Below are 25,317 nucleotides of genomic sequence, written 5' to 3'. Positions count from 1 at the left end.
AACGAGGACCGAATGTAATAAAGGTAATCTATAATTTTCATTTAATTTTTTTTTTCTTTCTAATAGACTCTAATCTCGGTTAGATCCTCACCTCTCTGGAGGAACCCGGAGCGCGATTTTTAGCCATGCGCCTGGATTCACTGAATTGGGAAAATCCTTAGAGTAACAGGTTTTTTACACGAAGCGACACTCGTCTGATCACCGCAACCTCCGGGGAGGAACCTTATCCATTCTGGTAAAAGTTGCACTTGATAAATATGCCTATTTCTTTAGTTACCTTTTAAGACATCTAGGTATCGAAAAGAAATGGAGCGGGTCCTATTGTAAATTGTCAAGACACATTGATAGATACTGATTATAAATGGGAAAGAAATAAGTAACATACATAAAGAGATCCAAGTCACTACATACATACATAAATTGTTTCATATAGGAATTTATGATGGTTTAGGATATTAATTATAAATCTCTCTCTTGACAATGACATTGACACTAATATGACACATAAATCACGCCTCTTTTCCGCAGGGGTAGGCAGAGGCCACATCTTTCCACTTGCCACGATCCCTGCATACTTCTTACGCTTCATCCACATTCATAACTCACTTCATGCAAGCTCGTGGGGTAGGTATGTACTTACTCCCAAGTAACTTTTTTCCATATATATTATAGAACGACACGGTCTTTCGGCCCTTAGGTTCTAATTGTTTCAACTAGATTAACAAAAAAGGAGTTCTCTCTATTTTATACAAAAGCTTTTCCTATAACTTTGTTACAAACTAACATTTAGAACTTTGCTACAAACTTACTTACATGTACTTTGGCTGGTAAACAGGGATATAATTTAGTTCAAGTAGTAAGTAATTGTGTATTCAACTATTAATCACTTAATACTTGGGACTAATAAAAATGCTCAAGTGGTATACTAACCTACCTTATAGTTTCATTGTAGATTAAGAAAATCAAAGACGCTGCGCTATTATTATCTTTGTCAATAGAACAACTCATGTTACTCAAATTATAATTATTTATTAAAATAAACATGACGTTGGTACATAACGCTAAATATACATTGTTATAAGGCATATACATATATTAAATAGGCAGCCTTCTTAAATGAAATCACAATACAGGAGGCAAATACGTAGCAGCCGGAGTAGGCACTGAAGGTGTGCCCGACGGAGGTAAATAACCCTGTGTTGGTGTCGGCGGTGTTCCTGGCGACGGCGAAGATCCTGGAGAGGGTTGATTGGGAAGAGGCGGCAAATAGTCTGTATTAGGTACTACAATTCCGCCTGAATTTGTTTGTGTTGTTGTAGAAACGCCAACAGTTGTCGATCCGCCTGATGGGACGTTAATGGATACACCACCAGGGCCAACTGCTCCCGTTGAAGGTGGTAAGTACTTCGGTGCGTTGGTTGATACCGTTTGCGATACTGAACCTATTGTTTGCGATACAGAACCTGTTGTTTGCGATACAGAACCTGCTGTTCCAGGTGCCGATGTTGGAATATTGTAGTTGTATCCAGCGTTTGCTCCCGAAGCAGAACTTCCCGATGTAGACGGAGCTGTGGCTGACGATCCATAGGAATAGCCGCCACCGGTTGACGCAGTAACACCACTCGTGGTTGCTGCTGTAGTACTCGACGATCCTGTAGTTGAATACCCGATATTCACGGTGTCTCCTCCGGCCGGGGCGGGATAGGCGTAATACATTTGCTGTTCTTGAGGCCTGTTAACAGTTGTGGCTTGAGTAGTGGAGACGGTAGAGGGAAGTCGCGTTGGCAGATTGAACGAAATACTCGGTTTGTCATACACGTACCCGTCTTGGCGTTTTACTCGAGCTTCCTCATATCTTTTAGGAGAGTGAAGATAAGCATTACACATCAATAAAAATGAAATTTGTAAAGCGACAGTTAACAAATTAGATTCCATTTTGATGCCCTGCAAAGCACAAGTCGACATGAAGACATAATCATTTTTGTGAATTCATATTTATAAGAATTTTGCTCATTTTTAAGGAAGTAATTCCTCGGGTGTCGTAACTGTACTTCCATAGTTAACACTGCAAATGCTCATAACTTCCATTAAGTCTTTACCTATCTTTTTACTGTAAGCTACTGCCTTTAAGTCTTTGTGAGACTGTCTGTTCTGTTCGACGTTACGACGTGAATATATATATGTGTATATATATATATATATATATTTTCTTACAGGTATAAATACTAGTTTTTGTGATTCTCATATAATAGACTATTTTTGTATTTTAATGATTGTATTAAAAATTTCTAACATATTATAGTTATTGTTCTAATTAGGTATGGTTATTTCAATAACCATACTTAATTTTTTCCCATATGCAGGAAATTCAATTTTTGTCACGTCCACCCTTTAAACTTTAAACATACAGTATATGAACTTTTAACATACAATAATTTAACTATTTTTAATATCTTGGGTGAGATCGACCTGTCCGCGTCGCAGGCAGTGTTATGCGGTTTAATATTTTATTACGAAGTGAAAAGATTACAATAATTTATTTAGTAGGTACTCAGTTCTATTTCTACAACCACTACTGTGCACATCTCAAGGTTCAGTACAATTCATGAGTCATTTCGTCAAAAAAACCTTCCATCATTTATCAACTTCCGATGCCTCGGTTGCATGTGGCATCCATCTCTGAGAAAGACCTGAGGTCCTTCTATGATCAAGATTCTGGAGGAGGACAGTAAAGATTTTACACAAAGCGACTTGTATTCGTTCTCCACAAACATGCAGGAAAACTAACCCATATTGGATCATGCTAACATACCCAGTTGCCTAAAAGTTTAACGTTTAAGTTTCTTCACGACGTTTTCCTTTACCTCATTGTAACAGCATTGGTAAGCAATCAACCTAGGGTTTGTTACCCAAAAAGATCATAACTTAATGGCCTCGGTTAGATTAGAACCTGTGTACCTTGTAATGGGCATATTTTAGGCAGAATGGTCTTTCACCGCCGGTTTTATCGGATGTGTTTTTCGGTCAGTTTTTAGTATGTATAGGATTATCATTTATGGTATTAATAATCATCTATCTTAATACTACAGAGAAGATAAAATGCGGACTTAGTTTTATAGAAGTTATAGTAGACCAACAACAGGGACTACGACTAATGACATCAAACATTAATTAGATGTAAGATCTTGTTGTAAAGTGAAAGGGAATTCGAGCCTACAGTATACATAGTTACGCAACTGTTTGTCTGGCAGTCTGTTCTCGAGAACCACGCACAGTTAACGTTAATCTTGATTTCACACATACCGGTTCGTATACAAACGATTTTTTATAGCATTTAGCTAGAGACTGTTCCATTAAGTTTTCTTTATATTAGTTACTGTTCATTACTTATTATTTCCGTAAGAAGGTAATTGCTTTAATAAGTACAATATGTATTATTTCTATTTGTTTAAGTGCATAAAATGCACATTCTTCAGATCCGAATTATCCAATACATAATTCAATCCACGATTTTATAGAATTTATTAACTTCCTGTTTTGTTCAACCTACGCTTGCAATAACGTTTTTCTTATAGATCTGTTTGCTAAGGCACAAATGTGATTACCTGCCTTTTTAAAGTTTTTTGAAGTATTGAAGAACTATCTTTTCTTGTCCTTCCTCGCCCTATTCCGTTACACGAGCTTTCCTGTTCACACAGCGCTGTACTTACGTACCGCTGAAATGTATATGTGTCACCTACAAGTGACACTGGGAATTGAAGAGTTAACTCTTCAATTCCCAGTGTCACTTGTAGGTGACACAAGTTTGATAATTTTTTTTTAATACATACTATTTTTATTTTTTAATTCTACCACTATAATAGTAAAGCTATTGAATGATATTATTTACTTTTTTTTTCTGGGGACACTAACATAAAGTCATCTGTTAAATTCATTCATTTGTTTCGCGCGTAATTCGACCTGTTCCAGTTTTTGTGACTTCGTGCGATAAAAAGTGAAAGAAATATGCCTAGACCGTAAGTATTGATATCTTTTCTTTTTATATGTATTTCATAAATATGTTAGCTGTTATAAAAATGTATTTTATAATAAAAATAACCTATAGCATTATTGATATATCATTGGATATGTGGGGTGTCACTTGTGGGTGACACTGGGCATTATAGTAACTATACATACATAAACTATCTGAATTCATTCAAAGTAATAACTCAGGTATTCTTTTTTACATTTAGGCTTATTGCTTTTTGTTGCTATTGTTTGAATGCTTGCATGCGTGTTACAGGTTGACGTTAGATGAAATTGCTGAGGTGTTGGACAACAGGGATGATCCAGGTGATATTATTTTATTTCCTCCTGAAGATGGTACGGTGACTGACGAAGATAGTGGAGACGAAAATGAAGCTAATATACTTCGTCTACCAAGTCGAATGCTTCGATCTCATGTGGAACTACAAGAGAGACCCTCCACCTCAGAAGAAAATCCTTCACATAATTTAGAAGAAGAAGAAGAAATCGATTTGCCTGCACCAAAGAAAAAACAGAAAAAAGACAATACTATAAAAAAATGGTACAACAATGTCAGCAATATTTATTTCACTACTTGAGGTAAGGGAGACTGTGACGAAGAAGTTTTTAGCAATCCCCAAAAAGAGATAACTCCAGTGGATTGTTTCGAGTTACAATAACAAAAGGGGATCGGATTGGATTTGTGGACAAAAAACGTGCAAAAATTCAAGTCGACTGCCCAGCCATCATCAAGATGTACAATAAGTATATGGGTGGGGTAGACCGTTTTGACGAAAACGTTGACTCCATGAGAGTATCTCTTCGTGGTAAAAAGTGGTGGTTCCCTCTCTTTGCTTTTGGATTAGATGCAGCTTGTCAAAATGCATGGCTGATAAAAAGACGATCAGAAAATAACTGGACCTATTGCGATTTTCGGCGAAATGTGGCAACTATATATCTGCAAAAATATGGCATATCTCCGAGCCGTAATTCAGCTTGTGATGTTCCTATGCAGATGAGAGTGCCTGCCGAAGTGAGGAGTGCAGGAAGTGCGGACGATCACTCGGAAGTTGACTGCTCTCAACGAAGATGTGGTTATTGTCACCAACGCACTAGAAAAATGTGTGCCAAGTGCAATATTGGTTTACATCTAAAGTGTTGGTATAGCTTTCACAATAAATAAGTTTATTTTTTCATTTTATAAATACATTTTGTTATAAAACCAGATGTTTTATTTCTACTGTAAGAAAAAATGTTAATAACACTATGCCCAGTGTCACCTGTAGGTGACCCCCCCGAAAAAAATATAAGGGGGTAGTCTACATTTATTTTTTATTTTTTTAGGCTTATATAAACACAAAATAGGTTATGTTATACAAAAATAATGATTATATTTTCACTTATTTGGTAATGGGAATTGAAGAGTTAATTCATAATCAAGGTCTAAGTAATTGAAAAGTCTCAAATAAGTCTGGCACTACGGCAATGTTGGCTATTGCTGTTGTGCCAGACTCTCTAGGTATTTATGGGTATACATCTTCCTACGTATTTAAGTATTTTGATATATGTGCAAAGACTGCTTTTAATACCTACTTTTTCCCATGGATTCCAACTTAATGCTTTTTAACTATATATCATGTAAAAGTAAAGTCGGGTAAAAAATAGTTTTCATTTTTTTATATCAGGCTTTGGCAAAAGTCTGATCATATGGTCTATATTATATTTTATGTTCCAGATCTATCATGGTTTTGAAACTGTACGCAGTGGCTGATGGACCGCCGTCGTTGTCTGTAAGACAGGCCCTGGCGAAACTCGGAGTGCCCTTCGAGCTGGTCAATGTGGACTTCAATGCTGGGGACCACATGACACCGCAGTACGCGTTGGTGAGGCTCCCACTTTCTTTAACGAAAATCTACTAGATCGAAATGTTGTGACCACGCAAGCTTTGATTGGCGCTCGTTATTTGAAGTCAGTTCGTTATTTGTGAAAAGATTCGTTATTTTTATTTTTAATATGGCACCTGCAATTCTATCTATGGCAGCTAATTCGTGAACTATAACCCTAATTCCCTTACTTAGGTAGTGTTAATTGCAATGGTCATTACTGTCATTAGCTAGATCACAACATGCATATTCTTTGACCACATAACTAAATCATTTTAACTTTTGATTTTCTTATTTCTCTCATCTTTGTGTTTTCCTGGTTGCACCCTCCGCTGTAATGCTTCATTCTTTTTGAGAATGAATACTAAATCAAAATTATCTTCTTTATTTCCAGATGAATCCTCAGAAGGAAATTCCGGTGCTGGATGACGACGGCTTCTTCCTCAGCGAGAGCAATGCGATCCTGCAGTACATTTGCGACAAATTTAAGCCAGGATCTCCTCTTTACCCAACAGATCCCAAAGCTAGGTAAGACGCAAAGTTTAAAACATTTTTTTTTTCATTTTAGCAGTGTTGACGGAACCGAACTTGTTTTGTCTGAAATTAACCTTTTCAATAAATCACACCATGACTAGGTAAGATTAAAGTATAATATAATGGGATGGCCCGAAAGAATGTATGCCAGGATCGTGGCAAGTGGAGAGATGTAGGCTCTGTTCTTGTATCATAATCATATATGATCTCCTCAATTTCAGGGCAATCGTCAATCACAGGCTGTGCTTCAACTTGTCAACATACTACGCCAATATTAGCGCATATACGGTGACTGTTGTCATTTTACTGAAATCCTTTTTAGCTTTAAATTGTTTTTTTTTTATGATTTGCGCACATTGAATAGGCAGACATTTTCTATTAAGAGTTAAATTTCACATAAAAATTCTAACGTAAGGTAGAATAGAACCTATTAACACATGCTGATAGAAACTAGAGCATTAAATTTTGCTATAAAATAAAAGCATGCTTTTATAAAGCAGTATTCACAAAACAAAGTACCTACGCACACCTATCTTTCAAAGTGTGGGTAAAAAATTCAAAAGAGGGCCTTTGATAGGGGTTCAACATTATTCGAAGTTTTTCGCTGTTAAGTTCCATTTACTATCCCATTGCAATTAGTTTTAAACGTGTATTACAGATGGCGCCCATATTTTTCGACTACGAGCGCACTCCATTTGGGTTGAAGAGAGTCAATATGGCTCTTGATGTATTCGAAACTTACATGGAAAGGCTCGGGACCACCCACGCGGCTGGAGACCACCTCACCATTGCAGACTTCCAACTGATCAACTCCACCATGACGTTAGAAGCAGTTGACATCGATTTCTCAAAATACAAGAGAGTATGTAACTTAACACTGTCTAGGATAATCTTCTTAATCTGAATAGTTAGAAGCTTTGCACCTGAATTTCCACATAATTATAACTTAATTTATATATTTTTTTAAATATTTTGGACAGTGTTCTAAATTTGTCAGTCAAGATGAGATGAGATGATCACATACTACGCTATCGCTCTCGCAGTAAATTGCCATCATAATATCTAGTTATATAGGTACAGGTAAATAGGCTGGTATTATGCAATGATCCTGTCCATGAAATCAGACATGACCATGTTAAAGAGTGTAATTGCCGGGGCACTAGTTAAAAATGAACAGTATGTTGCAGGACATAGTTATACATACCTTATTGCTCCTTCTTCCTCCTGGCTTTATTGCTCCTATGAGAGGTATTTAAATGAGATAGCTATTAAAATTTCACGTTTTATTCAACAGATCACCAAGTGGTACAACGACTTTAAAAGTAACTATCCTGATTTATGGAAGATATCTGCAGATGCCATGAATGTCATCCAGTACTTTGCTGCCAACCCACCAGATCTCAGCCATTTGAATCATCCCATACATCCAGCGAGGAAAATAAATAAATAACATTCTCTTTTGTAAACTGCTTATGAAACATGTAAAAAAACATTATAAATAGACAACAATTGCATTTTACTGTTTCTAGCTTAGAGGAAACTTAAAAACTAATCAAAGCATGATGACATACTTTTTTATTTTGGAATAACACCAAGTTGTCTCGTCCATCTAGTTATCCAGTTCCAGAAACACATCTCTTCATGTATCCCAAACAGGAATAGGAACAGCAATCACTGTGGTTGTTACACTGAAAAATAATTTTAAATAAATTTGAAATGAACTTAAGATAATGATACCCAGTATTTAAAGCATCATCAAGTACTTAATAGAAAAAATCGCTATATACCAGGATAGTACAAACTATCTCGTTGCTAAATACTGACTCTGACTCATGGATGATGAGTTATCATTCATACAATAGGTAAGTATATATTGAAACTTAGTTATGTAAAGCACCAAAATAAGGTTAGTAGGTAACAGTTAAATATCTCAAAATAGAATAGAATTAATTGAAATCTAAATATCACTTACAAACTGTCCAATTTTGGCACACTCTTTAACTGTTGTTGGAGCAACTGGTTCAACTTCTTTACTTGGTATCGGTGGTATCTCCACCGTCTTGTCAGGATTCTTCACATCTTGAGTAACATTCGGAACTAAGGGCTTAACAACATTTCCGTCCGCGTATCCGCAGACAAACACGATTGCGACGACCAAACCGATTGAACTAACTCCAAGCATTGTTTCTACGTGATCTTTGGCTTTGGCACTGATTTCTACAACACCTAAACGCGGCTTAATATATGTAGCCGATGACATATAGTTTTTACAATTACCCTACATACGTATGTTTGCCCGCATTGCTGTAGATAAACAAATTGTTAAACAGGGTGTGTTTGTAAACATACAGTATCAATTTATATTTAAACTGCTTTATGGACATTCAATGCTACAGTAAAGGTGAATGCTCAACATTTTGACTCATTTGACGCAATCTGGGTGTGTAGATACTATACTATACACAGCCTTAAAATTTTGTCGAACAATAATTAAGGAAGAAGATTATTATTGCGGGAAACTAAACAAAATAAGAGGATCATGCTCAACATATTATAAGGCATAAGTACTGATTGATGATAAAAGAAACAAAAAATCCTTTTTTTTTTTGTAAAGAATTTTATGACTTACTACCATTTACGACAATATTGACGCTATTTATTATTACTAATAAGTGTTTCATACATTAATCACTGGTATCAATGAATGACTACACTCGATATGTCCTATATCATTATATAAATAATGTACATAGATAGGAGATTGCTCTGCTACTTATAGGTACAAATTAAAAAATATGTTTCAGATTAAGACATTTGAGTAAAAAATGGTTATTAAACTCAACTTACATGTACGTAAACCCAAATATATAACATAACACACATACCTACATATTTTCATATATTTCTTACTATCATTCCGGCAAGATAGGATACTTAGGTATGGGAAAGCAAATCGAAAATCACATAATTTTCTGTTACAATTAATTATAAAGTAGTGGAATATAAAACTAAACCCAAACTAGATATTTGAAACTAATATTTGGGTCCAGCGTATTGGAATATTATAAATAATTATGTATGCATATTTTAAATTGTTGCCCCTAGCCGGACTCGAAGCTGCAGGGAGTGGAATCGAGGGATTTTGTAACCTAGGTAACTCGGGGGTTGAGAGGGACGAAACTCAACTCGATCAATACATTTAGCCAGGAAACAGATATGTTATAACATAAATATGAATGGTTTGTTACCGTTACACAAAATTTAATCGCCCTGTATGTCAACTCCTTGTTATTCTATGTATGACCTTAGTACACATTTTGGTGTTTTCCCTATTCAGGTCCATTTAAAAATGCAGCTGCTTGCATGGTCTTAGACGTGACGAGACTATGTCATAAAAATTTAAACCCTAAATCCAAGGGGATTATCAAGGTTAATGACACTAGGTCTATTATTATTCCGATTATTATAAGTTTTGGTGATTTGTTCGACTGATGAAGATTTCTGTGAATTTAAATTTATAACAGCAGGAACTACTGTTTTACTTACATTTTCTTCCTTATCTTCATCCGCTTTTTCGTTTGAATTTTTAACTGATTTTTTGGTTGTTACACCGACAAAGCCTGGAATAACCACTTTAGAAGTAGGTCTATTCGGGTTTACTATAACCGACTCTGGTTTTTTATTAACGTTCAAAAGACCAGGAACAAGAGGCTGGTATGTAGGTTTTGCGCCATTCTTTATGAACTGTCCCGTTGTTGGAGGCATCAGTAGATTGGCTAATCCTGTTTGATTTACCGTCATTGGTGTTAGTAGTTTCAAGGGGTTCAGCAAACCTTCAAATAATGTTTTGCAAAGAGCGCCCGTTAATCGTTCTGCCATATTGCCCCATAACCCCATTTGACAGAATCTGAAAGTTAATACTTATTTATTGTAACAATAATATTAATATTAAAATTTTCAATCAGAACATTTTAAATAAATATATAGGCTAAAATATTTGAATAAACTTTTGTCAGCATTAAAAGGATTCTTAAGACGAGACTAAAAACAATAAAACTACTTTAAATCTTACCTAAAGTTTTTGTCTAAAGCAATTTTATCATTAATTCTCAAAAACTGATCATTTTCCTTAGAATACGGCAGGAAACCCAAAAACTTTGTATCATTTTTTTTGCCCATAGGATTAAGGTCTCGAGCAAATTTTGCTATCATGCCAACAAATGCTTTGCGTACTCCACTATCTGTTGACGACACATCATCATTCTCTATGGAGTTACCCTCTTCGTCTAATGGGTCAAAAATATATGCAAGTTCATCTCCATGCGCCGGACCTTTTAAAGTGCTTTCTTTGGCTTCAGCAGACTCTTCAGAACTTTCTGTAAGCAAGAGGTAGAAGGCTCTGGTATTCCAAAGGAATAAACAACACTACACGCAAATTATTTTATCATACTGTAGAATGAAGAATACCAATACATATACCATATGCCATACCCGTAACGAACAATGTTATAAAACTAATGCATGACTCCTAAGATTGGAATCTATTGGTATTTTTGTTTATAATTATTGTGAACTAAGCAAATAATGCAAGTAATTGCTTAGTTCACAGGACTAGGAATGGACCAATTATAAAATATGTTTTGTACGCTTTCGTATTCTCTCGCAGTAGAGACTAAATCACTTTCAATGATAAAGCAGAAATCATAGATAATGCATCAAGTGTTACCAGCTAAGGCGACTCCAGGTAGAAAATGCGAGCCTTTGGTGAGGTTCCCCACGAACTCGAAGCTGTAAAGGTAGGAGGGGGCGCCGAAACTCCACGCTCGGACGCTCTGGTACGCCGGGAAGTTAAACAGAGCATCCCCTGTTGTAACATAAAGCCTCAGGTCAAAAATCGTTCTGATGTTTATCCTAATTGCAACCTCGCCTCTCTGTAGAAGAACTGGTGCGTCTGTCACCATGACCCTGGAGAAAGTCTGGTTTTAACACAAAACGACAACACTGTCACATAGTCACAGAATTGTAAGATTGTCTTATTATTCAGATTTACATGTAGGTCAGTCTTGTGTTTTTGTGAAAATTACGGTATGTTGGATACCAACAAATATTACGTTAGATACATTTTAAGTTACTATCTATTTAAAAACTTAAATTAATGTTTATAAGAGACAGATGGCACTGGCTAGCCATATGTGAACATATCCAAAAAGGACAACAGATACCTATCTGTGGTGTCAGGTGACGGCATATAAATGGATTAGATACAGTACAGGGTACCAACGCTATATACCTATGTAGGTATACTATACATATAAACTAGTGTCACCCACTCAAAACTCTTATTTGTTTAGCCACAAAAATAATATAACACATTTGCCTGACTGTATTTAGAATAAGTATGGTGTCTTGTTTTGTGTTGTGATCATCATATTTTGCGAGTGTATTAAGAATATTGCGAATGTTATATTTCGTGAATATGTTTTTACGAGGATATGATATCTAGCTTAATTAAGGTATATTAAGAATGCCATGTGATGCACATATTACTTATCATGTTTTGAGAATAGCAATAGCAATAGAAAAGGACTGAGCATAAAATATTTACTAACTACTTTAAACATAAGTGATCACAAAATATAACGCCACAATAATAATAACTACATAGTTTAGCGGTCCCCCTTACAAAAAAGAGCAGGTAAAAGGGGCCCAAACAACATGGGGCTTTTGAAAGGGACCGGAGAGATTGCAGCTGCCAATACTACCTACTACCTAGTCCCTACTTACAGACCAGCTTTAGCGCGAATTTTATTCCTTCCGAGGCCTTTGAGTTTATTCCGAACTGTTGGCTCTGTCTACCCCGCGAAGATATAGTCGTGTTCCTATGTATGTATTTTTGTTTATTCCTACTAATTACTTAATGTTTTCGTTAACATTTCGATTACCTAATAAAGTAATTATACAATCAGGCCAAGTGTGAATCTTTATCCTTCAATAAGGGTTCTGTACAATTAAAAATAAAAAATAACAATAAATAAATCCCTGAAACATATATTATACGATATTACACCGAAATACACACGCTCCAAAGGTTTGATATTTAGTTAGCGACCACTGCGGTGGTCAACTTAGTATATTCCAGGCACACATCATAATAGTTATCTCGATAGAAATATGCTAGCGTTTTAAATTGTGCAACTTTCTTACCTGTCGCCTCCACTATCTTGGTCAGACCCTCGACAGCGGCAATAGAATTATCCAAAATCCTGTGGTAGTACTCCTGCAACCCCACCACTGGCTGCAACTGCTGTAAGGCTTCTTCTGCCGTCTTCTTCACGGGGAAAATGGTATTGATTGTTTTCACTGTGTTTTGCAAGCGCCCAATTATTTCTTTCTTTATAAAGTCTGACACTCCACGCAACTGTTTCTTTAAAAAGCCAGAATATTTGCCTGAAAGAAATACATACGAGTACAATACAAATGAAAAAAGCCATTAATACTCGTACTTCAAGTTTACGGTAATAAAATTTGGTCTATTTGTCTTTTAAGCATTACCTAGTTATTTAAGAATTAAACAATTAAATATCACATGTCGAAGCTCAGTAGGTACAGAAAATATAGTTCATATTACCAAAAACAATTCGTCTAGTTTCTGCTGAAGTGACGCCAGTGAAGAGTGGAACACGCTGCTTTTTCTTCTTTAAGACGTCGCCTGGCTCCTCATCAACTAAGGTCGGTAGACCTCGATCGTCGAATTCTCCTTCTACTCGAGCTCCGGTCCCTGAAAACATACTTTTTCGAAAGGTGTTCTTGTTCTCAATTCTATCATTAAGCCTAAATGTGGCCTTTCAGTTTTTTTAGTACTGTTGGCCCTGTCTACATCGCAAAGGATATAGACGAAATTATATGTATGTGTGTGTTCTTGTCAAACAGTGGAAACCTGAAATATAAAGTGGAACAATCGCAGTCATAGTCACTTATTCAGATTGTAATAATGTGTCTGTAACTGCCAGTTTCAGACTTTATTGTCTTCGACTAACCTGCCCTTCCAGAGATTTCGTTCAAGAATTTATCTGTATCAACGTTAGTGTCGACCCCAATATCAGCCTGCAATAAGAAAAAAACGTCTTAAGTTTCATACAGATCGATAATATAAAATTCAAAAGATCCATAAAAGGGCATCTATATATTTTTTCGGCTGGTAATTCTCGAAGACACAAATATAAAGTTTATCCAGAAAGAAAATATAAAATTCAAAAGATCAATAAAAGTGCACCTGTATAATTTTTTCAGCTGGTAATTTTCGAAGGCACAAAATAAATCGTTCCACTGGCTCTGGAGGGCAGTTAGTGCGATTGGCGATTTCTTTCGCGTGGTCTTCAGGGTTAGCCCGGACCGCACCTGGTGACAGCGGGGTTCCCGACAGGGCAGCAACTCCAGTTGCGGTGCGGCCTTCAGTAGACATCGCCAGAAGCGACGCCGTGCTACCTCCGGATCCCTGACCCATGACTACAACTCGAGTTGGGTCTCCACCAAAGAATTCGATGTAATCTTTAACCTAGGAAGTAATTAATTGGATAGAAGTTTTTATGTAAAAGATTAGCTCATGCCCGCGACTTAGTTCATTATGAAAGCGTAACAGACAGACAGAGTTACTTTGGCATTTATAGCATTACTAGAGCCCGCCCGCGACTTCGTCCGCGTGGAAACAATCTCGCGGGAACTCCGGGATAAAAAGTAGCCTATATGTTATTCTGGGTCTTCAGCTACTTACATACCAAATTTCATCGCAATCGGTTCAATTGTTTTTGCATGAAAGTAAAGTTAGTAGGATTTGTAGGGTATATCCTACTGATCCTATCTACTTATATCATAAAATAGCAGTTTTTATCTCGCTAAGAAAATAAGCTTTGCCATTCAACGTGAGAATACTGCCGTCCGAAAGGCTTTTAACTCTTCATATTTCTTTTGGTTCATTCGTAGAATACTTTCATCCCAAAGAAAGTTTAATTTCATATTCGTATACCTAAATTGACCTTAAGTTCTGCAAATTTGATCAAGGTTCTTAAAATACAGCTTCTCACCCAAGTCATTGCGACAAGTAGATCATACAAGCCGGCGTTTCCGGAAGCCTCTCTATTTCCATTTGTTATGTACCCCAGAGATCCCAATCTATATTGTGGTACCACCAGTACGGTATCTTCTTGAGTAAGGTGCTTACCCTGAAAAAGATAATGATCTTAATGAAATAGATGATAATGTAAAAAGGTTTAAATGTAATACAAGAGAGGTCGCAACATTTTTGCGTTATACGTGTCAGTCAAAACGACAAAGTACCTACTATTTTTCATATGGTGAAACATTTCTGTATTTTATTGTGTGTAGCACCTCGTAAATAACGAGCTTAACCCTTAATTTGATAAAGTCCGGTGTGACGGACACTTATTTAAAATAATTCCTGCCAAGTTTTTATTTCATTTTCATTGATTTCTAATCGATTAAATGTTTATTTATACCATAAACAAATAGTAAAAAAAAGTAATGATTGTGGGAACATTGCATTATGTCAGTTGGGACGCAAAATATCTGCGAAAAGGCGGCCACCTGTTTTGCTCAAGGTATTTATAATTATTTTTCTTATTTTTTGTGGAAAAACGAATTGAATTATAGATTTATTTATTAGATAATAAACATTTCAATCATTATTTACAAAAACATACGCACTTTATAACATTTTTATGGTGTTTATTTGTAACTAAAATGTTTTGTCCGTCACAGCGGACATTGCTAATTGTATAGAAAAGTACCACTTTATTACTATGTCCGCTGCGGCGGACAACGCCAAAATGTGTGTGCTTCTGCTTGTTGGGTTAAGGTTCTGAGTTTGCTTTTTTTTCTTTGCTAACAGCCTAATTGCGCATGTAAAATTATTGCTTTAGTGCCGAATGAACATGCACCTTCCGATGCTAGCGAAATATCAGATTCGGAAACTGAATTGCATGACGCACGTACTAATTCTTCCACCCCTGTCTTCTCTTGCACCATCTATTGCATCTTCCCTTGCTTACGTAACAATAGATACATCCGACGACGAAGAACTCCGAAGATGCTGATATTATACCAGATTCTATCGTGCACGAAATTGGCGAGTCCATTTATGAAAATGTTCCATCCCTATCTGCTATTCCTTCATTGTCTGCAACGCCTATAATACCAATAGCTTCTTCATTACAACCCCAATAAACAAATTCTAGGAAACCACCCACAGTCAGAGCCAAAGGACCAAAACAAACCAATAAATTTCAGCTGACTTGCAATTGGAGAGTAGCTCAATTCTGTCACCAAGCGACAATAGAAAAGGGTGAGGAGGATGATTACATAGACCTGCCAGAAGATGCTTCACCTTTGAGTTTTTTTCACCTTTCTTTCACCTTTTTTTTTCTCAAGATCACCATGGACCACCACACCATGGAAGAAGGACGCTGCAGGTTCTGCCAAAAGAAAACTGTCATGTATTGCATAAAATGCAATACACGACAGTTTTCATTTTCGTGACAGGAAAAGCCCCCAGAAATTGTTTTTTAAATTTTCGTACAAAATAAACTGTACTTCGGTATCAATTACTTTGTTCTAAAATGTTCATTTCTGTATTTTTCTTTAGTAAAAAAACAAAAATAACTATGGTTTTTATTTTCCGTATTTTGGCAATGTCCGCCTCAGAGAACATATAAATCTGACCATTTATTTCACAGTAATTGGCAAGGTCCGCTGTGACGGACACCTGTTTTCCCAGCAGTGGGCTATTGTAGAATTTTTTTTTCATTTTTTCAGAACTTTATAACATACTCCTGAAACCACAAAATTGAAATTTTCATATATTTTGAATATTTTTATCGGTGCCAAATTAAGGGTTAATAGAAGCTTTCTTTGTAGAAGCTCTTATAACAATACTAGTTAATCTTTAAATCAAGAATACTTACACCATAAGGAGATGCCGAACCTGTTTTGTAGTTGCCTCCATGAATGAAAACTACGACCGGGGAACCTGTGATAAAGATTTTGTAATAGAGCAATTTCGTATTTGGTAAGCGACTAATAAATTTTGTCGTGTCACTCAAAAATTCTTCCTGTCGTTAGCCTACAACTTAGGAATTTTCAAGGCAATGTGAATAGGTTTTGCGTTCGCATGCACCATATCAGACATCATCTTGCATTAACCAAATCGAGGCCAAACGCACGCAAATTTTCAACAAAAATAATTCAACCCAATTTTGCGGAAACGCCATTTCGTTTTCTTTCACCTTGTTCATTTCCTGGCATCTTCGGAGCGAAGACATTGAGACAGAGGCAGTCTTCATGGCCGATGATTTTGAGTAGATTGGCGCTGGGTTGCGGGCAGACGGAACAGGGTGTTGAGGCCGATAGTTCCCCGGCTAGGTAGCGGCGCACGGGCCGCTGGAACCTCCGCAAGCCGACTGGCGGCTCGGCATATCTGGTTTTATTCAAAATGAAGGAAGAATCTACTTAGTAAGTGATCTTAGTAATCAATTGATAGTTTTCAAAGGAAGCTTCATTCCATTGTAGGCAATTGTTTAGTATTACTTGCTTGGGAAAATTTGTTATAAAATCAACGATATGTACGTCCTAAGTTATTTTTGGTCACTCACACACTACGTGGCCTAGACAAAGACCATCAATCCTTGTCAAATAAAGAAATACTTTCACATCGTCGCAGGGCAAAGAAGACATTACTTACAGGAACGATTTCAATTAATTGTTTAACATTCACTAGCATCGTGAATTGTACCCAAGCGATATGCAAATTTTTTATCATCATACATATATATATGTTTTGGATGATTTAAACTCATATGAGTTTAAATCTGGCATCCGTATTGTTTACAAGCTTACATTTAAAAACCCAATCATTTGAATTAGTTATATACGGAGTAAACAGACGGACATAGTAAAATAACCATTCATGCAAGATATAGTCGGTTTCGAATACTCTCGCTGAATTGTAACTTTGGCTAAAACATCACTGATTGGTCCCTTGAACAGCCGACTTCGCATGAAAACACTCATAAATGAGAATGAAGGACGTGTCAAGTGGAAAATGGGTCTAACCCACCTTATAAGAGGTGATGATTAGTGTAAGCATCTACTGCACAGTGCACAGAGTAGTATAACTACCTTATCCCGTAAAATGTGAAGTAGGAAAACTGGTCATTCTTTATTCCTTCAACTCTCGCGCTGCGGCCATGCTTTTGGACGAACACTACCGCGGCGTCTGGTTCAGGAGGGGCTGCCACGTCCCCTCCTACCACCGCCACTACAGAGACTGTCTGCCACCACACACCGACCACAATATACAACAACCACGTCCAATACATCATTATGATATAAATTCTGTATCACTGAATTTAGGTAGGTAGGTACTTACAAGTACGAGTGTCCATCAGGCGGAAGTCACATCCTGTGATAATGTTAATCGCATTTTTGCAATTTTTAGCAACGAACGATTTTGGTTATTATATTCGTAACCTTGATGATGATGATCATTTCATTCACAGCCTTCCAGAACGCTTAACAGCTGCAGCTAATAATACCTAACTACTTAGTTATCTAGTAAACTTAGTCACACAACGGAATCTTTGTTCACATCACAAAATTCCATTCCCAAAATCATTCAATTTTCTTCTTTTTTCGAAAATAGAGCTTTTCGATACTTTGGTTCACCTTTTTGCCTTTCTTTCATTACAAACTCGAAGTTACGAACTTAACTTACAGGGGATTCTTCTGTATTTCTGTGGCTGATGACGTCAGTCAGCATAAAGAAATTTATTCATCCTTAGTACACTTTCAGACTCTTTCCACATCAAATTTCATCAAAATCGGTCCATTGTTAAAGGGATTTTCAACTATCATACCCAAATAACATGTAGTTAATATTCCTTTGGGTATGATTTTTGAATAAAAGTAGGTAGCCCTGTGTTAGTTTGAAATCGAGGTAGGTACCTACCTGATTATTTTAAATTATGAAAAAATGCTAAACATAGTTAAGTATTTTAAAAACCAAGCGGCTATCCATTTTATAATTCTTTATTTAGGTAATTCTTGAAACAATGCTATACTTAACGGAAAAGTGACAGGGTTGAAATGTAGGTATGTGTATCTGTACATTGTAAGTACTTCATCCCTTGAAGGCTTACGGGGTAGACTCAGCCAACAATCTTTGTAAAGACTGGAAGGCCATGTTTGAGATTTAAAATGACAGCTTTCCAAACCCAGAATCCCAAATTTAACTATAATACAGTGTATACTGTCATACTGCCTCAAATAAGTAAGCTTCACCAGCCTAGCCAGACAAATTGCATAGGTAAGTACATGTATATATGTATATGTATGCATCATAGAATAAAACATTCATACATGTGTATTCGCACATGTATAGGTACTCAAGACTCCTTCCCTTACATCGCTGAATTAGTTTCTCGTTACACAAATTTTGAACTTACTTCGAAGCTAACTCCATCTGTGGAGTTTATCAACAACAAAAATATCGGTTAGGACAGCTGAACCGTGCCTTAGAAAAACAAACTTTTGTACCAAAGTATGAGAAATAGGTATAGCATCAACAAAATTTGCACAAGTAGGTCCAAACCCTTTTACACAATTAAAGGCGGAAACATATTTACGTGTCGTGCGTGACACGCCAGAAGCATATCGGTTTCATACATTAAATATAGTTTAGTTAGGGACATATTTGCATGTCGTGTCGTGTCGCAACGCGTTCTATCGTGGCGCCGACTACTCGCCACCGATCGCGCCAGAGGTGGGGGTTTCTACCGGCGCATGGCTTGTGGCGCGAACATCTACCGCACATTTTTAAATTTATTATATTAGCAGCAATTCGCAGTAAAATAAATGACTGACGATCTAAAGTACCTACCTACTGGTGAAATTTCTCTTCATCACTCTAATTTGTTAACAAGACGATGAAATTCGCCTTTGTCTCTCTCTGTTTAAAGGGTGAACCCAGTATCTTCTCTTCCTTTTTTTGCCCTCAAGAAGTTTCAATGCTAATAGAAATTGAAGATCTTCATCGAAATCACTTTCCGAGTCGGAAGAAAACATTGCGTATGTTTGAACGCTACAAAGGCTCATTAAGTACTATTCAGAAATAACGCCAAAGCACGACACGTTAGTGTGCACACTCACCGTCACGACAGTAGGTAAGCATCACGACACGTAAATATGTTTTCGCCTTTAGCCATGGGTCACGCGAACCTCATGGAAAAACAAAACACATGACACTTTTCGTGCAATCAAATATTTTTTTTTCTTTTCCTTATACCTATCGTTAAATAGGCGGATTTATATTTGTCTGACGTGTCGTGTCCTGACGCGTCAGAACGGTATCGGTTCTATACATTTAGTATGGTAACGTTCATACTAGTAATGCGTGATGTGTTGTGATGGCTTGTGTAAATGTATAGAACCGATACCGTTCTGACGCGTCACGACACGACACGTCAGACAAATATAAATCCGCCTGCCCTGACAAAAAAAAGAATTATCTACGACGGTCTGCGCGTCTTCAAGTAATTATATATAAGTGAATAGATGCCGACGAATATCGTTCGATCGACGAAATCAACGTTGTATTTAAATTACCGAATAAACTGTAAAGACTTTTTACTTGGCAATACTAAGGTGAAATATTATTTAAGCAGAAATAGACCCTATCACATGCTGCTAATGTATCAATTTGTTCGTACAAACATAACGAAAGAGAGGCATCTATTCCTGTCTCATCGTAAATTTAAACAATGTTCTGATGCAAAGAGAGCTTAGCTTTACTCATAAATGTACATTATTTTTTGTTAATATGTATTTTTATTAAATAGAAATTAGTAATGATGTTTTACATTGTCAATATAAAATATGCAGTCGTAATTAGGCGATAAATATTATTTCATTTCTTTTGCTATTTTTTTAAAAAAAGATCTGTAATGGGAACCTGCAACTTAATCATTTTTATACAAATCAAAATAAATCCAATGGAAAAGGAAAAATTATTCCCATCTTAACTTACTTTAGTTTAGGGATTTCAAAAATAATTTAATATATCATTTGTTTTGAACATAATTACCCTATTTCTGACCGAGCTCGTCCCTCAGCATCGTCTGGATATAATTCCTATCTTAATGCGAAATAGGTATAGGTACATTCTTTTTCTTTGAGTAAAAGTGTTTTATTAAGATAATGTCCCATTAAGATTGGAAACACTTAAACATTCATACAATGGGTTGGGTTGAAGTTGAATGGGTCACGACTTTCTTTACTATCTTAATGGTGGTTAAGCGTTGACGTGCCATGTTGCGGTCTGAGAGTTATTTTCAAGCAGAGTGAGAAATCGTTCATATTTATTAAAAAAACCCATTAGAAAATAAATAATATAATTTTATGTAATGACAATATTTGTAATGAATCATATTAAAATAAAAACCTATCGAATTACCGTGTAAATTTTACAAAATATGAAGATTGGGTAATTGATATGTTTGGTGGCAACATTTTCTTTCTGTGACGACACAAGACCGGGTTGCCTTGCGTCATCACATCGTGAACAGCGCTCAAACGGAGAGAACGTGGGATGATAGTGTGCAGTGCTTAATTAGAAACAATCTATATTTTTTTCAAATGTTTCTAATATCGAAATTATAAAGTACAAAGTTTTAGGATAGGTAAATTTCTTTATTGTGCAGTGTGGTGCATTTTAAAATTTTTAGCTCGAAGTTTAGACTACTAACAAATTTGTTTTATTTTAGGTTCCTCGTAAAGGCGTCGCCATCATGGCGTCGGACGAACAATTCTCATTATGTTGGAACAATTTCCACGCGAATATGTCAGCAGGTTTTCATGGCCTGCTGTCGCGTGGAGACTTAGTAGATGTAACGTTGGCTGCCGAGGGCAGATTATTACAGGCACACAAATTAGTTTTATCAGTATGTTCTCCTTATTTTCAAGAAATGTTCAAAATGAACCCAACTCAACATCCCATAGGTATGTACTTGCGTTTTTACATGAAAAATATTCTGTTTACCTCATGTTTCCTATGTCTAATATTCAACTTTTTTGTTTCAGTATTTTTAAAAGATGTTAGTCATTCTGCGTTAAGAGACTTATTACAGTTTATGTATCAAGGTGAAGTTAATGTTAAGCAAGAAGAATTAGCGTCGTTTATTAGTACAGCGGAACAACTTCAAGTAAAAGGTTTAACCGGAAATCAAAATGAAGACAGTTCCACGCCATCCAAACCAAAGCCGACTTCGAGGCCAGGCCCGAGGTCGTCACAACAAAGGCAATCTGTTATGAAGTTAGAGACTGATTTAGATTCTAAGCCCTCCTCAACTCCAGTAGCAATTAAGCGACCAAATAGACCATCAATAGCATCAAATAACTCATCATCTTCACAAAGTGGGCCCGCGAAACGGAAATGTGTAGATCCTTTAGAAGCCGGACCATCTGGATCGGCGAAAGAGGAATTTGTAACGATACCAGACGAGGACGAAAACAATGCCGTGGCACCGAAAATGGAACCTGAATTTGTTAATGAAAGTATGTGGGATGATGACGAAGATGGCGCTAACAATGATGAAACTAATTTTGGCGAAGATGACTCTAATATGGAAATGACTGGTAAATATAATTTCCCTGGATTCCTATTAATTTATTTTTTATTGACTGTTGCTAAAGCATGTTATGTATAATGCAGGTTTTGACGGTTCGGCGACTGGCGATGGTAATATGAGTGGGGGAGGCGAAGGTGGAGCTGTAGGCGACGCACAAGGTAGGTTTTCTACTTCCTCTTAATAGGACAGTATGGTCACTAATACTGACTACATTGTCCCTCTATATATTCGTGAATGAGCAACTGTTTGTTTCCAAAGTTTCAAGTAGTTGTAATAGTACAGTTATTCATTCACTTCTAGTTTTAGAATGAAATTTGTAAGTTTATTTTTAAGTACCTAGTGCAGTATGGATGTAGTAGTAAGTTTTAGTTATTTGAAATTTATTTTGTGCTGTTACAGGTGCATTGCTATTATTTTCGGTAAAGGTTAAAGGTAAATCTGGTAAGCATGAAAGGTAATTGGTAAGCAATGGTAAAGTTCTACCGCAGCCGTGGTAAAATATGGTAACCCGTTTAATAAAATGGTAAACTTCCCATTTTCCATCCCGATCTCTTCCCTTCCTTGAGGTTTATCCCAGGTAACAAGGTTTTTCCAGGTAAAAATTTCCTAAAGGTTTTCCCGGTTGAAATCAAAGGTTATCCTAGTATCGAATTCCTGCAAGGTTTTTCCCAGGTTGCAATCCCTACAAAGGTTTTTCCCAGGTTGCAATCCCTACAAAGGTTATTCCCTGGTTCCAATCCCTACAAGGTTATTTTTCCCAGGTTCCAATCACTTCAATTGGTAAAGGTAACAAGGTTTCTTTTTCGACTGGCATTAGCATAAGTAGGCATTTGGGCAGTAACAGATATACCCACTGCTTTGGGTATATATCTACGTTACCTACTGGCCTAAATGTATACCTATTCATTAGGTTGACTACAAGTATGTGAGGGTACCCACGTAATTTGAGTAAAGTACCTACAGGTTACTATGCAAGTACTTTTTCATGAATTTCAGGTTCTTTTATAGGTCTGTATGAAATTGTAGGTAAGTTTTTATGACTACGTTTGAAGGGTTTTTTTTTCTAAATTCCTTACAATATCTAAAACTAAAATCGGTATGTGCAGTTATCAATAGTCACTATCGGTACCTACATTTTATAACTTGGCAACACAGGAAACTAGCAAAATTATCGATACCCTAGTAAAATTTGTTCCCATTCAGTCGCACCTCTATCTGTAACACTCAATGGGAAAAAAATCCGTTGTGTAGCAGTGGTACACATTGCAACTCGTTTTCCCAATGAGTAACACTGTTACGCAGTTGGGACTTTGTATTCCCGATCAGTAACACTGGTTAAGAATATTTTTTATAAAAGCTTTTCTAATGTTCGTTTATTCGATTCGCTAATGTTTTTCATTGTTTATTATTTACATTATTGTCATTTACTTACCTGAATTACTTGAACCCGGCGCCAGCTCACTTGCGGCGTATTTCAATTTGCACAATTGAAACAATAGTTTTCGTCGAACTGGATGGCCAAAAAGAGAAGATCGAAGACTACAATATGTATTTTATACACTAATTCGTTACATGTATTATTCTTTTACAATTAAGAACTAATTAAACAAACATTAGAAATGCTTTTATAAAAAATATTCTTAACCAGTGTTACTGATCGGGAATACAAGGTGCCACTGTGTAACAGCGTTACCCATTGGGAAAACGATAGTTGGTGTCCATCAGAATGAACTGTCACTAAGCGTATATCACATTGAACGTATAACTAAACATTGCTTCTCATTAAGAAACAATTGCTTCTATCGTAAATCAGAAGAAATAATATAATTTTGGGTGACGGTTCATTCTGACATCTGAATGGCCGGTCACCAGCGCCAGGTGCTACGTGGAATTAATAAAATCTTCATAGGCCAATAATTGCTGCCCATTTGCTTCTAACGTGGTACAGGTGAACTTGAAATTATGACGGGAACCACTAGAAAAATTACGCCCTCAGTTCCTGACAAAATTCGAAGAGCAATAATAAATATATACCGGGCAAATTACACTGATTGAGTTAGCCTCGAAGTAAGTTTGAGACTTGTGTTACGAGATACTAACTCAACGATACTAAATTTTATTATAAATTATAAATACTTATATAGATAAACATCCAAGAACCAGGCCAATCAGAAAAAGTTCTTTTCTCATCATGCCCTGGCCGGGATTCGAACCCAGGACCTCCGATGTCACAGACAAGCGTACTACCGCTGCGCCACAGAGGCCGTCAATAACATATTGAAAAATTAAAAAACCAGGATATTTTTTTTGTTGCATACTCACGGTTTAGAAAAAAAAAACAATTTATTTTAATTTATACAGATGAAACTAATAGTATTTTGATATAATTATTTATTAAATTAAACATCTACTTTATAGTCGTGTTCGTATAAATATATGTGTGAATTTATTTAGATGCATTTTGTAACACTATATATGAACATATGTGTAAATATAATTTGTAACAAGTATGGATTTGGCTCATACCAATGCCTAGACTTGTCCGAATCTGCTGATAGGTAACTCTTGTCAGCATCTATCATACGCCGCGCAACACTGTTTTCTTCAGTCGTCGCCGTAGAAGGCCGTCCCTCACGCAGATCATCGGTGAGATTAGACCGACCACGCTTAAATTCATTGAACCAGTTGTAAACAGTGGCACGAGATGGGGCTTCATTATGAAAGGCCAATCGGAGTCTATTGTAACTTTCTTGTTGAGTTAACTTACACCGAAAGTTATAAAAAATCATTCCATGAAAATTTTCTCGCGTTAAATTCATATTTCACTTTGCCGCCAAATTGCAAAAATGATGACAATTGAATGAAATTTTTACGCATTATTATTGCTAAAGAGTTCCATTTTTTAAATCCGAACTCATTTTTTTATTATATAAGTAACAAATTGCCATTTCTACAAACTGTCAGTGTCGCCCTCGTACTAGATACATTGTAATAATACTATTGAAAGTATATATAGTTTTAGTCGACAGTATGGCTATCTATAAAAAGTAACGATAGTATGAAAGCTAAATATCACTGTTCCTGTTCCGAAATCTTTTTTTCTCCTGGCTTAAGTCCCAGTTGCATCCTCACTACTCTGAAGAGGAGCTTGGGGTATACCTATGACCATGGATCCTCGATTGGGTGAGTCAGGTTTT

The 25,317-nt window shown here is 36.4% G+C and overlaps 4 protein-coding genes across 20 annotated transcripts in view; 2 read left to right on the top strand and 2 right to left on the bottom strand.

Moving 5' to 3' along the window:
- Positions 1-6: 6 nt before the first annotated feature.
- LOC106139524 (glutathione S-transferase 1-1) lies at positions 7-7,875 on the top strand. Of its 4 annotated transcripts, none has more exons than XM_060946064.1 (6): positions 7-23; positions 5,744-5,891; positions 6,286-6,419; positions 6,647-6,713; positions 7,084-7,287; positions 7,720-7,875. In XM_060946064.1, exons 2-6 carry the CDS (start codon positions 5,751-5,753, stop codon positions 7,873-7,875), a joined length of 702 nt encoding a protein of 233 aa, XP_060802047.1. In that variant the 5' UTR covers positions 7-23; positions 5,744-5,750. The 4 variants fall into 4 exon arrangements, with proteins under 4 accessions (XP_060802047.1, XP_060802046.1, XP_060802045.1 ...); XM_060946063.1 differs by lacking the exon at positions 7-23 and adding an exon at positions 611-628; XM_060946062.1 differs by lacking the exon at positions 7-23 and adding an exon at positions 3,222-3,305.
- Positions 1,239-19,847, bottom strand: LOC106139520 (carboxylesterase 5A). 5 transcript variants are annotated; one of them, XM_060946047.1, is made up of 12 exons: positions 17,616-17,855; positions 16,724-16,914; positions 16,403-16,467; positions 14,507-14,644; positions 13,699-13,980; positions 13,463-13,529; positions 13,054-13,203; positions 12,630-12,872; positions 11,152-11,289; positions 10,498-10,801; positions 9,972-10,332; positions 1,239-1,732 (listed from the first exon to the last, which is right to left on the bottom strand). In XM_060946047.1, exons 1-12 carry the CDS (start codon positions 17,816-17,818, stop codon positions 1,355-1,357), a joined length of 2,520 nt encoding a protein of 839 aa, XP_060802030.1. In that variant the 5' UTR covers positions 17,819-17,855; the 3' UTR covers positions 1,239-1,354. The 5 variants fall into 5 exon arrangements, with proteins under 5 accessions (XP_060802030.1, XP_060802034.1, XP_060802033.1 ...); XM_060946051.1 differs by lacking the exon at positions 17,616-17,855 and adding an exon at positions 19,644-19,847 and having other exon boundaries at positions 1,240-1,732; XM_060946050.1 differs by lacking the exon at positions 17,616-17,855 and adding an exon at positions 17,866-19,620 and having other exon boundaries at positions 1,240-1,732.
- On the bottom strand, positions 7,694-8,607 carry LOC132902126 (uncharacterized). The gene is made up of 2 exons (XM_060946066.1): positions 8,398-8,607; positions 7,694-8,113 (listed from the first exon to the last, which is right to left on the bottom strand). Exons 1-2 carry the CDS (start codon positions 8,605-8,607, stop codon positions 8,039-8,041), a joined length of 285 nt encoding a protein of 94 aa, XP_060802049.1. The 3' UTR covers positions 7,694-8,038.
- A 1,167-nt stretch (positions 19,848-21,014) lies between the features above and the next one.
- LOC106139522 (protein tramtrack, beta isoform) overlaps positions 21,015-25,317 on the top strand; it is a 154,906-nt gene continuing 150,603 nt past the window's right edge. For all 10 annotated transcript variants that reach the window (XM_060946059.1, XM_060946061.1, XM_060946053.1 and 7 more), the window contains exons 1-4: positions 21,015-21,172; positions 21,257-21,491; positions 21,573-22,127; positions 22,204-22,278. In XM_060946059.1, the coding sequence (XP_060802042.1) occupies positions 21,281-21,491; positions 21,573-22,127; positions 22,204-22,278 (841 nt within the window). In that variant the 5' untranslated portion in view covers positions 21,015-21,172; positions 21,257-21,280. The remainder of the gene's footprint in view (positions 21,173-21,256; positions 21,492-21,572; positions 22,128-22,203; positions 22,279-25,317) is intronic.

The sequence above is a fragment of the Amyelois transitella genome, chromosome 10 (assembly GCF_032362555.1).
Source record: "Amyelois transitella isolate CPQ chromosome 10, ilAmyTran1.1, whole genome shotgun sequence".
Classification (NCBI taxonomy): domain Eukaryota; kingdom Metazoa; phylum Arthropoda; class Insecta; order Lepidoptera; family Pyralidae; genus Amyelois; species Amyelois transitella.
This window is presented reverse-complemented; position numbering and strand designations above follow the sequence as displayed.